At 46.4% G+C, this 17,276-nt stretch overlaps 1 protein-coding gene across 1 annotated transcript in view; it reads left to right on the forward strand.

Annotated features, from left to right (window-relative positions):
• Positions 1-4,280: 4,280 nt before the first annotated feature.
• The window catches only part of LOC149360321 (sodium-coupled monocarboxylate transporter 1-like), a 48,348-nt gene continuing 35,352 nt past the window's right edge, over positions 4,281-17,276 (forward strand). The window contains exons 1-3 of the mRNA XM_089569239.1: positions 4,281-4,622; positions 15,869-15,934; positions 16,946-16,997. Of these exons, the coding sequence (XP_089425365.1) occupies positions 4,281-4,622; positions 15,869-15,934; positions 16,946-16,997 (460 nt within the window). The remainder of the gene's footprint in view (positions 4,623-15,868; positions 15,935-16,945; positions 16,998-17,276) is intronic.

Below are 17,276 nucleotides of genomic sequence, written 5' to 3' on the forward strand. Positions count from 1 at the left end.
TGCAAGAACGGCAATGGGCGGGTAGATTCAGGCATGAGTCTGATGCGTTTCCCAAACTTCGTTCATGTTGTCTGGCACGTTCGTTAACACAACGCCCTGTCTGGCCAACGTACACTTTGCCACAAGAAAGGGGGATCTCATAGACCACACCCGTGGCACACCGGACAAAGGGCTTAACGTGTTTTGTTCCACAACCGGATGTTGCAGGGCCACTACTGCTGACTTTAGGGCCCATCTTGGCCAGTTTACAAGGCTCAGAGAACACCATCGGGACGCCGTACTTGTTGCCCACACTTTTTAGGTTATGGGACACCTTGTGGATATATGGCATAACCACTGGTTTGGCGTTCCCGGGTCTTTCTTTTCTACGTGTCTTTTTCTGCCTTCCGTTGAATTTCTGAAGGACTGCCTCGGCACAGTTCCAGATGAGTGGAAGTCCAGTCGTCTAGTTCCGCTCCTGAAACCAGGAAACCAGCCTCTTGTCTTGACATCGTACCTTCCAATTGAGCTGGCTAGTCGCGTTGGCAAAGTAGTGAAAAAGATGGTACTTACACGTATTGAGTGGTACCTGGAGCGCTACCGCATATAACCGGCTGTAATGTCTGGGTTTCGACGTGGACGCTCATCAATTGACAAAGTGGTCCACCTGGTGCCATCCGTATAGCGCCAAAAACATTTGCAGCGCTTGACCGCGGCATTTTTCCTGGATATAAAGAGCGCATGGGACAATATAACTCACCAGGCTACTTTGTACGCTCAGGAAGCTGCCAAGCTTGTGGTCGCATATTCTGCTGGATACGCAGTTATTTATCCAGCAGATCTCTCTTTGCTCAGGGTAAGGATAGCCCAACACCTTCTCATTTCACATCCCGTGGAATCCCGCAGGGTGGAGTGCTCAGCCCAACGCTGTTCCCATTATCCATTAAAGTCTTTTTCCTCCTCCTCCAACGCTGTTCAACCTTACACCCTCGGGTTTGTCGATATACTACCACAGTCGGCGCCACTCTCAATCTATGCGGACGTCATCTGTGTCTGCGAAGCCAGAGTTACGCGCCCACAAGTTAGAGCCAGACTTCAAAAGGCGTCATGTATTCTTGCGGCCTACCTTCACCAGCAAAGCGTACTGATTTCAACCGAAAAGTGCTCGCTGGCTGCCTTCACACGCAAGAACATGTCTCCCTACACCGTATGCATAAACGGCACAGCAATACCCTACGTTAAGAGCCATCGGTTTCCGGGAGTAATCTTCGACCGAAATCTATCATTGACCCCCCATATCTTGTGCATGAAGAAGAGACTGACAGCGATTTATCACGTTCTCGCCTTTCTTGGGGGAAAGTCGTGGGGAGCGTCGCTGCAGTTGATGATGCAGCTGCACGGCGCCTCATTCATGGGATTTCTTCGCTACAGCCTCCGTGCACTAGGAAACATTCTAAAAATAAACACAGGAAGTCTGCAAAGCGTTCAAGCTCAAGCTCTCCGGACTTGCCTAGGATTGCCGAAATGGGCCTCTACGACGGAATCTGCAGTCATCGCCTAGGAGCATCCAATCCCTACGGACCTAACAGTTGACGCACTGAGGGCGCATTTCCGACACATATCCTGGGTTCCCTCTCAGCACCTTGCCTGTCTTGCTATTACCAGGCCGCGCACGTCGTTTACAGACATCATTGATGCACATCGCACCATTCTGCCGTCCCAGCTTACACCCGCCTCTAGACCGTACTCGCCACTTTGGAGCCTGCACAATCCCCGTGTGCTTCTTTCGATACCTGGCATCAGGAAGAGGATCGGCTCATCACAGACAGAACTAAAACAAGTCACTCTTGAATATTCCTATGAGCACCATGCAAACCGGGTGCACGTCTACACCGATGGCTTAGTGAACCCTATCAGTTCTTCGGGCTCCGTGGTTATCCCCGCAAGGGCTACAGAAATTAGAGTTAGGATAGCTCACCACACTTCTTCGACGGATGCAGTACTCACCGCTCTTCGTGTCGCCATTGAACACATCAATCAGGAGCGCCCTCAGCAGTGGTCTATTTCCACCGATTCCAAAGCTGCCCTCCTAGGTTTACAAGCTGCTCTTCGCCATGGAGCCCATGAACAACTGGTCGCGGAAATTCGGCAACCACAGCACTCTGCCATCAACAAAGGACATGGCACTATCTACCATTGGCTACCGGGGCACAGTGGCATAGCAGACAATCACCACGCGGATGAGGTCGCGGGAACTGCTGACCACGACGGCGATTTTGTGTCGTTCCCCATGTTGAGATCAGACTCAGCGGGCAGGCTTCGCGCACTTTCGCGGCATATCACGCTTTCCGCGTGGAATTCCGGCCAATTTTCCAATTCTTGTTTAAAATCCTTGGACCCAGATTTAAAGCTCCGGCTTCCATCCGGCCTACCACGACGTGAAGAAACTTTGCTGTGTCGCCTCTGGCTTGGTATAGCTTTCACCAACCATTACTCCTTCTTAACCGGTATGGCTGATAGCCCTGCATGTGCCATCTGCGGGTATGACGAGACTATATCCCACATTCTTTGTGACTGTCCTGCCTACAGTGTCGAAAGGCAGTCGTTCAGCCGTGCGTTGGAGCGTCTAGATCCACGCCCACTGACGGAAATGATTCTCGGCAAATGGCCGCAGTGATCGTCGGCAGTGAAGGCCTCCAAGGCACCGCTCCGCTTCTTGCGAACTTCTGGCCTGCATGATAGGCTGTCACTATAACGAACACTGACTTTTCGTATTGACTTCAATTTTCTGTTACTCTCTTTTCTCCTTCATCTTTATATCCCCTCACCCCTTTCCCCCGTGTAGGGTAGCAAACCGATTATTCTTTCGGTCAACCTCCCTGCCTTTCCTCTTCCACCTCCTCTTCTAAACACTAATTTGCAGTACGGCGTTTAAAAGGTCAACATCATGGACACCACAGGTGTAGTGCAAAAAAAAATACTCAAAAAACGCTCCCGTCTACTATTTAAGTGCCCTTTGCACTTGATGCACTTGGCGTGAGTGCAGTTTGAAGACCCACCGGCGATCGAAATTATTCCGGAGAACTCCACTCCGGCTTATGTCTATATTTTATCCGTCACTGCCACCTTCTTCCCTTCCCTCACGGCTCGATTGAAGCGTGGATCTAAAAGCGACACAGTTATCGCGCCTTTCATATTCTTACAACCAATACTCGGGTGTAGTGCACTAAATAATTGCAGCAAATTGCTACAAGCAGGAAAGAATAGCCTCCCGCGTCGCATATATTTTTGTTGCAACAGAAGCATCTCGTTTACTCCTCGTCAATGTAATTACGCATGTAACATTACTGTCGACGCGCTCTTGCATTTCCATATGAAGGGAAGAGAAAAATTGCCAATTCATTTTCTCTCGCAATATCAATAAGAGAATTTGGTATTTGGTTGACTTCTTAAACTGATTACCTATTTAGAACTTTCTGATGCCAGAAACGGTGAACAATATTTCAAGCACAAGAGTGCTCAACACTCGTGTAGTAACTTGTGCTTTCGCTCGCTTGCGTACCTCGGTGACCAGGAAGATAGACTTTACCTCAGTTGCACTTACAGGGTTAGTTGAACCTTTGGGTTCTTAATCTACGACGTATTCTGCTTTCCCGTACCTCTAAACAATCAAATTTTCATTGCCCACATTCTGAACGTGGATACCAGCCAGATTTTACGGGTTCATGTCTTTACCTCCATGGTTGAAAAAAAGAAAACGCGTCAAATGAAATAAAGGTGCCACATGTAGTATAAAACACACCAGCCGTGCAAAAGCAGCTCCACATGCAGGCTGCCTCTTATTTGTCAACCAGACACCGCTGGATCAATCAAGTAAGAAACGGAAACGAGCCGGACAACTAGTTTAAAAGTGATTCTCCACTCAGCCGCATGCTAGTCCCATTTGCCCGAAGCTGTATTAGGCAAATAACGTGCTACAACATTGGCAAAAGCATTCCTGGGGAAATAGTGTGCCGCGGCAATGTGCCATCCTGTGTAAAAAAAAACAGTAACGGGAGCATCAGCATGGGCGGTGTTGTTTGCAAAGGGCAGCAGCTGTCATGGAAGAGTTGTGTGCGGCTCGTGTACCTGTGCATCGCGCACGTGAATCGCTCAATGCTATAGAAAATGTGGTGAAAAATAGGATAACAACTGCTGCCCGCTATCACCTTCGTTTGCCCGTAGCAGGTTTATAGAAAACACGCCGTGCAGCCAACAGACAGACACCAGAGCTCGCCCTCTGATAACGCGACCTCTGCGCCATGATGCAAGCTCTGGACTTGGCTGTGTTAGGAGCCATGGTTTTGGCAAATTTTTTTCTCGGTATGTACTTTTCATGCCGGAAGAGAACCGAGCACGGAGAGAGCTCCTCTGAAGAGGCGGAGATATTTCTCGGTCGTCGATCGCTCAAGGCCCTTCCTCTCGCTGCATCTTCCGTGGCATCACTCTTCTCAGCGACGGGCATTGTCGGCTTCTCGGCGCATTTCTACGCTTATGGCTGGCACTTATTCTGCGGGAATATCATGTATTTCTTGCTGCTTCCGTTGGCTACACACGTAATCGTCCCGCTGTTTTACGGACTTGGAATCACGTCCATATTCGAGGTAAGTGGTCGTCACATTTGCGCCTGCTGAGATTTTCTTTCCCCTGTTTTTCTGCACCTGAATGCCGGAACGAACGCTGGCTGTGGATGACCGCAGTGCTCGATGGGAGATGAGTGCTCTTAAAGCTTAGGCAACCGGACCATTGGTGAGCTGGGGACAGAAGAGGACCGTGAAGGAGGATATCGGAGAAAGGGCGAGCCAGAAAGACTGTTTGCGACAGTATTGTGTTTGGACGTGTGCTGTCAGCCAGGACGTAGTCTGCTCGTAAGTCTTGAGCCGGGGCCGGGCACGTCTAACACGGTGAATGCGATGCCCAGAATAGCAAAAGCGCGTCCCCAGCTCACCCACGTCAATACTGCATCAGCCTGCCAGGAGCAACGACAAGGACGGTACTTTTCGGACCGGACCTCAACACACTGGACCTACGCCACACTGTGTTCGATAACATTTGGTTCGACCGAAACCTGACTTAATCAATGGAAGATTGACAAGGCTCGCTGACACTTGAAGATCAAATGATTCGTTACGCCACTCTAGGCACTTAAAGCTCAGGTGCTGAAGTTCATGGAAATTCTTCTCAGTTTGAATGCGTAATGATGTTTTGATTTCCGCCTGTTTATTTACATGCTGTCTTTTTTTCTTGGGCAGCCCACCAACTAATCAATGTCAAAACGCGACACATGTCCGTGAAGTTAAGCTTGCAAATAAGCCTGTAAGAACCGAATATAAGCTCACGAGACCGCAGGGAGTAAAATATTTTTTTTGTCCCCTCAGCACTGAATTTAAATAAATGATGTACTACCAGCTGAAGTTTCCGACGCCCAATAATGACGACATAAACTTGCTGTGTTTTTAACAATACGAATACGCATGAGAAACCACTTCTTTATGAAAGCTAGCCAGAACCCCATATTTTTCACGCCTTTAAGTTTGCGCCTGCTTACAAATTATTCAGTGCACACACTTCTATTGCTATGAAGGGCATAAACATTGTTTTATATTTTTAAAGCACATTGTAGCGGTCTATCTGCTGCAGAAACTGCCTCACGTACGACCACAATGCTCCCTCTTATCAGCTTCTCAAATGCGATATATTTGCCTTGGAGCAGGCTACCATGTACCGGTTCACATCACACACCATAAAAACATTCACACTCGGCGAACGTACGCAACGCACCTTTAAGACGAGGTTCCATGCTTGTGCTGGGAAAGTACACAAGCATGGTGAAACGGGGTCAAGTGAGCACTTGCGTACGTAGCCTTTTCTGGACACGTCTAAAGTTCAGCTGTGCATACAGGTCACATGAAGCTTCAGCTTCGAAATGGTTTTTTGCTTCAGAAATTTTATTGCAATCACTTACACATGATTGCAATATGCTGTCTTTTCTTTATTCGAGATGTTTTCCATTAGGCATAATGTAAAAGGGAAAGAAAGTTATAAGAAGGAGTATAAACAAGCCTCGCTTAAAAAGTGGCAAAAGTTCACGATAAAGCGATTATCATAACTCCACTCTAGATAGTCGCCTGCAACGTCCCATCGCAGGCCTACCTTCTTTAGGAAGCGTCGTCTTACGGAAACTGTAGCCGGGCAAGTCCACAGCAAGTGTTTTTGGTCACATTGGTCTGGCGGAGCACCATAGTGAGGACACTTGTCAATCACTTCGAAACGTTTGTCACGCCACCGATGACACACAGAAGGAGTCAGAGCCGCTCCTGCCCGAATCCGGTGCACAGATACCTCCTCCTCCCCAGTGAGACTCCAGGGGAGAGGGTAAGATAACGGAGGAATTAGAGCGCGTGTTCGCTGATGCAAAGCCTGTTTCTCGGAAACATCGGACAGGAACGGATCTGGGGGAAGAGGGGAAGGTGGCGGGATGTGTGATGTGTCAAGGTGTGTCCTTTCATCCGCATGAATATTATGGGGATCCAGTGTGTACGCATAGGACAGGGGTATATTGTGCAAAGTTCGTGAAGGGATTGTGTAACCGGGAATGTGCGCCGGACAGCCGGAGTTGATTGCGGATGTGCGCCGGAGTTGATTTCTGTTCTTGAAATTGAAAAAAAGCTCTGTAATCCAAAAGACAGAGCGGGACACATGTTCTGTATGCTGTGATCAGCTGTTGCTACCACGTGTATTGAGTGTTGCCACTGCGCAGTAAAAATTCTCACCTTTATTGTTGCAGTCCTTGTATGCCCTGTGTATGATACAATTTGTTTACCTAGGCTGAAGTATTGTCTGTGCAGCTGTTTTGCATCTAGGTGTAGTAAGTCTGGGCTCTCGCTGGCAGAGCACGTTTAGTTCAATGTTTTTTTGCCAACGAAAGATTGCGTACTCCATTTCGGTTCTCGGTCTTGCGGATTAGTTGCCTAATTTAATGCTCTATGGTCTGTATGGTAAATCGGGACAAAGTACGAATCTAGGCAATAAAATCTCATCGTTAGACATCCACTGGAAGCTGGGCTGCTAGACTTCGTTCATACAGTCAGCTTGGCTTGGAAAACCTTAGCTGCTCTCTCATGGCTTCAGAGCGGGCAGCGATTAACGTATACTCAAACCACGCGTATGCCTGTATGGGGAGTAAAAAGGAAGCGAGCTTTCCTCTAGCGCACTTTTATTGCAGCAGCAATGACGTAGAGGTAGAGCATCCGTCTCGAGTGCAAGAGGACCGGGGTTCGAATCCCGGTGCCGCGCAGTAATCCACCGCGGGTTTAAAATAAAAGAAAACTCCGCGTGCCGATGGAATTGCATAACCAGGCCTGGAGTGCAGCTTGATCTCCGTGACCAGAGCCGACAACGCACTCCCCCACCAGAGCAGGATTTGGCCACCCTGGTGTAGTACTTGGCCGCAATCTTCTCTGAGCAAATCAGTTAGTATTCTATATAATTAGTTTCGAAAGCTCGTTTATAGAGAATTCAGGTAAAGCGTTGCAGGTGCGTTGGCCCCTCATTGGCATTTTTCGCTTCTCATCACACAGAAAATGACACATCCACAAGCTGAATGAAACAAACTGGTAAAACGTACAATATCTGGTACTGAAGTGCAAGATGCCGGGCTAGTTGGTAATCCATGATGAAATAACAGCGCAAGGAACGGGACGAAAACACGAAGGAAGAATACACAGACACGGGCGCTGACTAACAACTGAAATTTTATTTCGAAGCAGGACACATATATAAAGTACAAAGAGGGGGGGGTGTCCAAGGCGATCCTGCACAATCACCGAAACAGTGTAGTCACGTCCAAGGGTAAAAACGATAAAAAGGTGAAAAAGCCGAAAGAAAGACAAAAAGCGATAAAACCACGGTGTAAGAGGCCGGGACGGAAGTAAAAGCGATGAAAACGATGAAAACGGATATCCACATAGCCAAAAGGCAAAAAAACAGCGTTAAACTAACGGTGAAAAACGGGACTAAAATCGCGGCACAAGGTGATTAACAAAAAAGACAGAGAGGGGCATTTAAGAACAAGATTAAACATTTACCCTGCCCCTAAGAAAGTCCAATTCTTTTTGCGACAGGCACAGGGAGGGTGCACTCACACATTGTTCTTTTGCGTTGTGGATTTCGAATGCTTCTACGATTTCCCTGGATATCCTATCCCGTCCTCTGGCAAGAACTGTGCAGCGATTGAAATCTGGGTAACAGGTTTCGTCCGGATCATTACGTTTGCACTTTTTGCAGTGCTTGGCAAGGTGCCCAGAAATTGCAATATTGTCTACATTATTCCTGTGCTCTTGAAGCCTAATGTTGAGGCACCTGCCTGTTTGGCCAATGTATCTCTTCCCACAGGATACGGGCAGAGAGTAGACGACGCCGGTTTTGCAGGGGACGAGTTGTTCCGAATGAGTCTGCCCACACCCACGGGCGATCAGAGGTTTGTTCACCTTCGGGCATAGGGCGGAAAGCTTGTTTGGCGCTGAAAAGACAACGTCAACCCCTGAACGTTTCGCGACCTTTTTGAGGCGGTGGCTGACCTCATGAATGTAGGGCATTACGACCACTCTTCTATTTTCCCTGTTGGACGCCTCCTGCGCGTCATGTCGTCCTTGTTTCTTGGCGACGGACCCGGCCACGGACACCAGAACGTTCAGGGGATATCCGGCGGTTGACAGGCGATCGACCTGGTTGCTTAAACTATCCTGGAAATGATGTTCACAGGACTTCTGAAGCGCATTTTGAAAGCAAAGTCTTACTATCCCTCTCTTAACGAGTTTTGTATGGGCAGACATAAAAGGCAGAAGAAGAATGGCCTGAGGGGCGAGTTGGTGCATGATGAAATGAACAGCGGCGCGACAAGAAGAACACAACAAGAGAGGGAACGCGCATGTGGTGCGCATGTGGAGAGGGGGTGCGCATGTGGTGTCCCCTCTCTTGTTGTGTTCTTCTTGTCGCGCCGCCGTTCATTTCATAAAAGGCAGAATAGCTTTTTTACCCCTGGGCTGATAGGACCAGCAGGTATGCTGGTTAGAGAAATGCAGTCGCAAGTCCAGAAATCTGATTGAGCATTCATGCGGTGTTTCATGCGTCAAAGCCAGAGGAATACATTGGCCAAACATAGAAAGAATTTCGGATACCATAGGGTTAAATGCTTCGTGGCTGCAATTCAAAAGGACGAGATAGTCATCCACGTAACGAAAAATTTTTGCTACGCAGACAAGTTAAAATTGCTAACCGTCGATGACCCATTTGTGATCGATGGCTCAAAAAAGGTTATAGATTTTTTAAGTATTAAACATGACCGCAACCTAAACGCCTTCTCGGTCGACATCAAAGATTTATATTATTCTTTACCGCACAGAGAACTGCTGTCTTGCATTGAAGAAGCTATCGACACCTTCGGAGCCGTGAATTTTCAGAACGAAGTAGGCCTGTCCATCGGTGATTTTCTACGACTTGTGAAATTTTATCTGAATTCTTCCTATGTTACGTCAGGTGAACATGCATATATACAAAAACAAGGTGTCTGCATAGGCTCTTGCGTAGCACCTATCCTAAGCGAACTCTTCCTTGCTAGATACGATAGGATGTTGAATGACAGGATCGCTGATACGTGCGTAGCAAAAATTTTTCGTTACGTGGATGACTATCTCGTCCTTTTGAATTGCAGCCACGAAGCATTTAACCCTATGGTATCCGAAATTCTTTCTATGTTTGGCCAATGTATTCCTCTGGCTTTGACGCATGAAACACCGCATGAATGCTCAATCAGATTTCTGGACTTGCGACTGCATTTCTCTAACCAGCATACCTGCTGGTCCTATCAGCCCAGGGGTAAAAAAGCTATTCTGCCTTTTATGTCTGCCCATACAAAACTCGTTAAGAGAGGGATAGTAAGACTTTGCTTTCAAAATGCGCTTCAGAAGTCCTGTGAACATCATTTCCAGGATAGTTTAAGCAACCAGGTCGATCGCCTGTCAACCGCCGGATATCCCCTGAACGTTCTGGTGTCCGTGGCCGGGTCCGTCGCCAAGAAACAAGGACGACATGACGCGCAGGAGGCGTCCAACAGGGAAAATAGAAGAGTGGTCGTAATGCCCTACATTCATGAGGTCAGCCACCGCCTCAAAAAGGTCGCGAAACGTTCAGGGGTTGACGTTGTCTTTTCAGCGCCAAACAAGCTTTCCGCCCTATGCCCGAAGGTGAACAAACCTCTGATCGCCCGTGGGTGTGGGCAGACTCATTCGGAACAACTCGTCCCCTGCAAAACCGGCGTCGTCTACTCTCTGCCCGTATCCTGTGGGAAGAGATACATTGGCCAAACAGGCAGGTGCCTCAACATTAGGCTTCAAGAGCACAGGAATAATGTAGACAATATTGCAATTTCTGGGCACCTTGCCAAGCACTGCAAAAAGTGCAAACGTAATGATCCGGACGAAACCTGTTACCCAGATTTCAATCGCTGCACAGTTCTTGCCAGAGGACGGGATAGGATATCCAGGGAAATCGTAGAAGCATTCGAAATCCACAACGCAAAAGAACAATGTGTGAGTGCACCCTCCCTGTGCCTGTCGCAAAAAGAATTGGACTTTCTTAGGGGCAGGGTAAATGTTTAATCTTGTTCTTAAATGCCCCTCTCTGTCTTTTTTGTTAATCACCTTGTGCCGCGATTTTAGTCCCGTTTTTCACCGTTAGCTTAACGCTGTTTTTTTGCCTTTTGGCTATGTGGATATCCGTTTTCATCGTTTTCATCGCTTTTACTTCCGTCCCGGCCTCTTACACCGTGGTTTTATCGCTTTTTGTCTTTCTTTCGGCTTTTTCACCTTTTTATCGTTTTTACCCTTGGACGTGACTACACTGTTTCGGTGATTGTGCAGGATCGCCTTGGACACACCCCCCTCTTTGTACTTTATATATGTGTCCTGCTTCGAAATAAAATTTCAGTTGTTAGTCAGCGCCCGTGTCTGTGTCTTCTTCCTTCGTGTTTTCGTCCCGTTCCTTGCGCTGTTATTTCATCATCTGGTACTGCTCAGAAATTGCTAAAAAATTCTCATAACGAGTTTGAAGCCCCACGTCCACTTAGGGTATGGGACACAGTCGAACATGAACGACGTTTCTAAGACTGGGACCGAAGAAGACGCACAAGGATTAGCGCTCGTCCCAATGTGTCTCTCTTCGTCCCAGTCTCAATTCGTGCTCTTTTTTACCAACTTGCCCGAGCTTCTCTTTTTGGCATTCTGAAAAGAGTTCGCCGCTATACACTCATGTGAGCGGATAGGCAATGATGATTACTAACGGTTATGTGCGCGTTTCTTTGAAGGGCGTTTGCCTAGTCATCTATAAATTTGCCCATTTACACCGGCCACATGGAACGACGGAAATATGCCTGGTCTGCTGAGCATCATTTCTTCTTTGGTTATTGCAGTTTTGTAAATCTGCGAAATCTGCGAGATTTACATAAATTTATACACTAAACACTTTTGTGTTCCGCATAGTCCGCTTGCAGTCAATAACACTTAATATGTCCCTTGTTAAATCTTCATGTTGTGCATGAGCACAGTCGAGCCCAGATATAGCGAAACTGGTTACCTAAATTAGTGGCTATATGAAACACAGAGATAATCTTGAAAATTGCATGCAAAAGGGCAGAAAAGTCGCGCTATATATAGAACTGCAATTTCGCCGCTCGTTCGATACATCGAATTGAGCTCCGCGCACCTGTAAGTGCTAGTACTCCTAACGGCTCTCTTCGATGACTTTCCGCGCGAGCAGACTGGTCGGCTGCGCGGCCTTGGGCACCTGCTGGCGGCGTTCACCGCGCGACGGGTGTAATGAGAGGTGGGCTTGATGGTGGCCTTCAATCTCATTTACTCATTTTACTCACCACATTGCTGTCGTGCGGTGAAGCCATCCTAACCAAAGCCAAGCGGCGACCCTCGCGTGGCGTGCTTCGTTGCTGAAGGCGCTGTACCTGAATTTTAATGAGCAATAGTTTTGTTCAGAGTGCGCAGGTAACAGGATTAGGCATTTTATGATAGGCAGCGGCTAATTCCAAAGCACGTCCGCGGCGGCTTCGAGGCAATGCAGGTTAGACTTCGCAAAGGAGCTGGGCACGGCCAGCACGACGACGGGCGACAAGTCGCTCCAAGAAGGTGGTCGCTATCTTCGGTGCAATGTACTCTCACTTCTGGATCGCAGATAAGCTTCTCTATAGCCATTTTCGTATATGTAATTACTGATATATAGATGTCTCTCGCAATCCCCTTCGAGTTCGATATATACGTATCTGACTACTTTATGCCCTAGCCGGCAACAGCCTCTTAGTGAGGCGAACAGTACGTTATGAATAAAATAAGAATACCCTGTGACAAATGTCACTGTACACAAGCACGTTCTCGTCCTGCATCATCATGCTATGCTTCTCGAACTGCCCTGGTAGGCTGGTGCCCTGCCTGCAGTACAGTCTGCACCGCTCACACTCTTAGAATCCACTCACAATCCTGCAGGGCAAATTTCCGATAAGTTCCGTAACTTTGAGCAGATGTGGCAAACCGTTTTCTTCTGCCAACAACATCGGTAGTCAGTGCAGGGTACCGTAATGTACGCACTACCATTTTCACTGACAGCTAGGTCTTTCATATTCTAGCAAGCATCTTTTCAAGTATCATCTCTGCTGTCTACGAAGTGCAACGAGGGATTGTTTCTTCTGCCTTGCAGCAAAACTTTTCTTTTTATGACCAGCTCTTTGTCTCGATAAATCCGGGCAGGTTGATGTTCTTTTTTTAGAATTCCGCAAAGCTTTTGACACGGTTTCTCATGGCAAACTCATTTATAAATTAGGTATCATTGACGTCCCTGCTTATCTTGTCAACTGGATTCATGCTTATCTTAAACACAGGAAACAATACGTAGACGTTAATGGCTGCAGATCTCACGGTCTTCCAGTTACTTCAGGTGTACCACAAGGCAGCGTCTTGGGGCCACTGCTTTTCCTAGTCTATATAAATGACCTGTCTGCTTCCATCCCCGAAAATGTCTCTTTAAACCTTTTTGCAGATGATTGCATACTTTGTAAGGCCATAAATAAAGAGAGCGATCACTACATCTTACAAAATGCGCTTCTAGCTGTTCATCAGTGGTGCGTAAAATGGGATATGCAACTAAACCTTGATAAAACTGTTCTCTTACGTATTTCGCGCAAAAAACATTTTAGACCTTTCTCTTACACCCTGCAAAATCATGTAATCCACGAGGTTACACAATATAAATATTTAGGGGTAACGTTAACTCATGACTTAACATGGACTTCACACATTGCAGCCATTTGCTCCTCGTCTTTTTCTAAGCTTCGCTACTTAAGGCGGAAGCTTAAAGATGTCCCAAGTAAAGTTAAACTCCTTGCATACTCAACATTCATTAGGTCCAAATTAGAGTTCGCTTCAGTGTTATGAGATCCATTGATAAAGAAAGACATATACAAGATAGAGATGGTGCAAAAGGAAAGCGGCTAGGTTTATTTGTAACAAATACAGGAGGTTAGACTCACCTACAACACTAATGAAAACCAACCATATTCCATTACTTTAAGTACGCAGAAAAATTTCCCGTCTGTTGTTTATACATAACCTTTTAACACATAAACTAAACATACCCCGCCCCGCAATTCTCAAACAATTGTCGCGCCGAACACACCATTCACGTATTCATTTGCTCGAACCCATTTTTGTAAAGACCGACTCATTCAAGTACAGTTTTTTTCCACAGACTGTTTCCGACTGGAACTCTCTTCCCGAGACCATTTTCCAGTCCTCAAATTTTAGTAAAGCTCTTGAGAAGCATCTTCTTGAATGAATGAGCGTTGTATTTCGTTATTCTGCTCATTGTTTGTAACCCCATGTATTTTCTTTGGTGTTTTTCATTTCAATGCCTTGTATAGCCCCTCCTGCATGGCCAACATATTGGCCTGCAGTATTTTGAAATAAATAAATAAATAAATAAAGCTGTTTCGAAAAACCAATTATCTGCTAGAAAAACAGCGTGCCTGCTCTTTACTCTCGCCTTTATTTTTGCATTAGATTTCGGGAATGACAGTTTGACACGTTTGACACCGGGGCGTGCCCGGCGTCGTTGAGATGCTGACGCTCGTCGGGGGGGGGGGGGGGGGGGCAAACTTTTACGTGGCCTCTCTGCCATAGACGAGCTGCAGTGGGCTTGACCGGGCGGTGGTGCTGTAGTCTTGAGTTAAGCGTCGACGTACATGACAATCATCATTTCAATGGTGGTCTTATGCAGAAGCTCCGTAAGGCTGTTGGTCTGCGTGTGGCATGCAGCTGTTCGCCGCTGGGTTGTGTGGTTGAAGTGCAGAATGGTTTATGCAAGCTCAGCCGTAAAGGATATATCCACATCCACCTCTTTGATGATAACTTTTGTGGCCGCGTGGCGCAGAAGTATGCCCTTGACAAAAAATCTCGCGATTTCACTGCAGTACCACTCGGCAAGACTGAAATACCACTCGGCAACGCCAATTAGGCGCGCCTTATTACTGCCGTCATCCACGGTAGGAACCTACATTGTAAAATTCACGCCAGTGCCGAATACTTGAGCCACAGGCGTTTTATTGTGCTTCCTTGCTAAAAACAGAGACGACTCTTGATTCTTACGTCACCGCTGCTGTATACATATTCATTTACTGTGGCATTAGGTCACAGGTGAGAAACGGCAGTCTCGACTGACCACGTAGTTTGATTTATGAGGGTTTAACGTCCCAAAGCGACTCAGACTGTGAGGGATGCCGTAGTGTAGTGAAGGGCTGCGGAAATTTTGACCACCTAGGGGTCGTTAACGTGCACTGACATCGCACAGAACACGGGCCTCTAGAATTTCACCTTCATCGAAATTCGACCGCAGCGGTCTGGATCAAACCCGCGTCTTTTGGGTCAGCAGCCGAGTGCCATAACCACTGAGCCACCACGGCGTACGTTGTTGCATTTGAAGTTGGTATTTTGCCAACTCACAGATTTCTTCTCGGTCTTTCACCGTATGCTGCTTGCTTCCAAATTCGGCACTCGTTGTACGTATGCAGCGACGATGTTGCTTATCAGAAGCAAGCCAAAACCTAACGACTGTGTATTCTAACATCAGTTTTAGTCCTATTTACTGAAGTGGGACGTTTCTTTTTGTAATTTTCACAACATTAACCGGGTTGAAAATTTATAAACAAGTGACTGGATCGTGCTCTTTACGGAGTCTTGTAACCGTGAGCTACCTTTTAGGTAAGCTCCCGAAGTGCTAACGAACCGAAGTCGTTTGAAGATAAAGCTGATGTTTGCAACTCAGTCGCGACATGTTCTAGTGCACAAAGCTCATCTGTCTTCAACAGAGGATGGTCTCGAAGGTCGTAACGTGAACTGCTGCTCTGCTGTGCGAAATGGTCGCTGAAGGTGGCATTGAACCAGACTTGTACAATATACAAGTTCACAGTAAACTGGCAAACGACGCTCATGTCTCGAAGTAGTCTTTCTCGCTTCAGATAGAAGAGCAGAGGCTTCCTTCTATCATGCATGGCACACCGCAATGACAAACTCAGGCACCGCCAAGAAATAGGCCTCAGGATAGCAAGATTCACGGGTCAACAGTTACGAAGCACGTATTCATTGTATTTCAAATTTTCCAACCAAGAAAATTGCAACATTCTGCTTCTCCAGGTTGCGTAGTGTTGGTTGCCTTTGTTCACATCGGCACACTGTTGTTTCAAAGAGGGCAGCTCATTTTACTCTCAGATTTACTGTTTTTTTTTCTCTCCTTTCAGTACATCCGCATGCGGTTCAACGCTACCATTTCTCTGACGGCGTGTGTGATCTACATTTTTCTCACGGTAACCAACGAAGAAACACAACTTTATTTTCTTTTTGTTTTGACCGGTGGAAAGCTAAACTCACTGGCCCACCAGCACATCCATAAGATAGCGGTCATACTCAGAGCAATCTAATCATACTTTGACCAATCTGTTTACTATACTTCTCGCATTATCCTTTCCGTGCGCTGCAAGTTTCCTCAAGTTCAGAAGTTCAGACTAATCTGTAGCCCACTTTCTTCTCTCCCTAAACAGCTACACATGAATGCTAAGGAAGCATTTCAAATTCAGGTCATCAAAACTGCATGAGAATCGCTAGATCACTTATACAGTGAGTGCTTCGGTACCTGAAATTAAGCTCCGGATGCATTTAAAATATTCCTGTAAGTGTTTTATTGCCTGCTAAATTCCAACACATCTTAGGTGAACTTCGTTTAGTTTCATCTAATTTCCACCGGCAGTTTGTTTGGTAAAAAGGACGTACAGTCATTCCCGCTAGCGAAATGCCTATCTTAGCACTCAACACGCGAGAGGTCGATAAAGAGGTAAAAAAGCAAATGCATTTCTGTGCGCAGTGCCCCTCTATATTGAGTATATTTTTATCACTTTGTTCTGAATAAATTGCAAACATAATCAAAAAGAGAAATTCACATAAACGGAAATCTTACATGCGCATAATTGTATTCTGTTGGTAGAAAATTTTGGATAATTCGTTTTGTTTAAAAAATATTCTGTGCTGCAACCGTATTATCTGATAAAACCAATTTTAAATCCCGTAGCATCAAGTGCAAGAGTTTCAGGGACCCTAAACGCATGATACGTATTGCTCTTGGGCAGAAAAAGTAATGCTCAACCATCCAGTGAATACATAAACAGTTAATATATGGGCATCCCATTATTTTCCTCTAATAAACGAAGCTGATATCTTAGTCTGGCACGTGGTTGTGCACCACTACTTTTTTATTTTTCTATTAAGTGTATCACTGGCTGCACGTGCCGAAAATCGTTGCTTACTAAACACTCTCGTTGTAGCAAAGCATCGGTGCCATCTCCATCTTTGCAGCATCTCTGACACTAGTCACAGGTATGACTAACTCGCTTCTCGCATTCCGCCATAAGGTCAAGACTATCAGTCAAGTATGCATTAAAGAAGTAAAGTTTCGCTCTTTCTTCTACCAAAAAGCGAACAGGTTCTTTTTCTCTTCTTTCTTCTGCACCAGGGGTGCCCCGTCGGAGACGGCTTGTTATTACTTGAAGGCTGAAGGTCTATAGGAGATGATACTTGCAAACAACAGAGAACTTGCAGGGGATATAACTTGAAGCTTTATATACAATAGTTTACATATATATACAAGTTGAGCAG

The sequence above is a fragment of the Amblyomma mixtum genome, chromosome 2, assembly GCF_055824585.1.
Source record: "Amblyomma mixtum isolate Tamu chromosome 2, ASM5582458v1, whole genome shotgun sequence".
NCBI lineage: Eukaryota > Metazoa > Arthropoda > Arachnida > Ixodida > Ixodidae > Amblyomma > Amblyomma mixtum.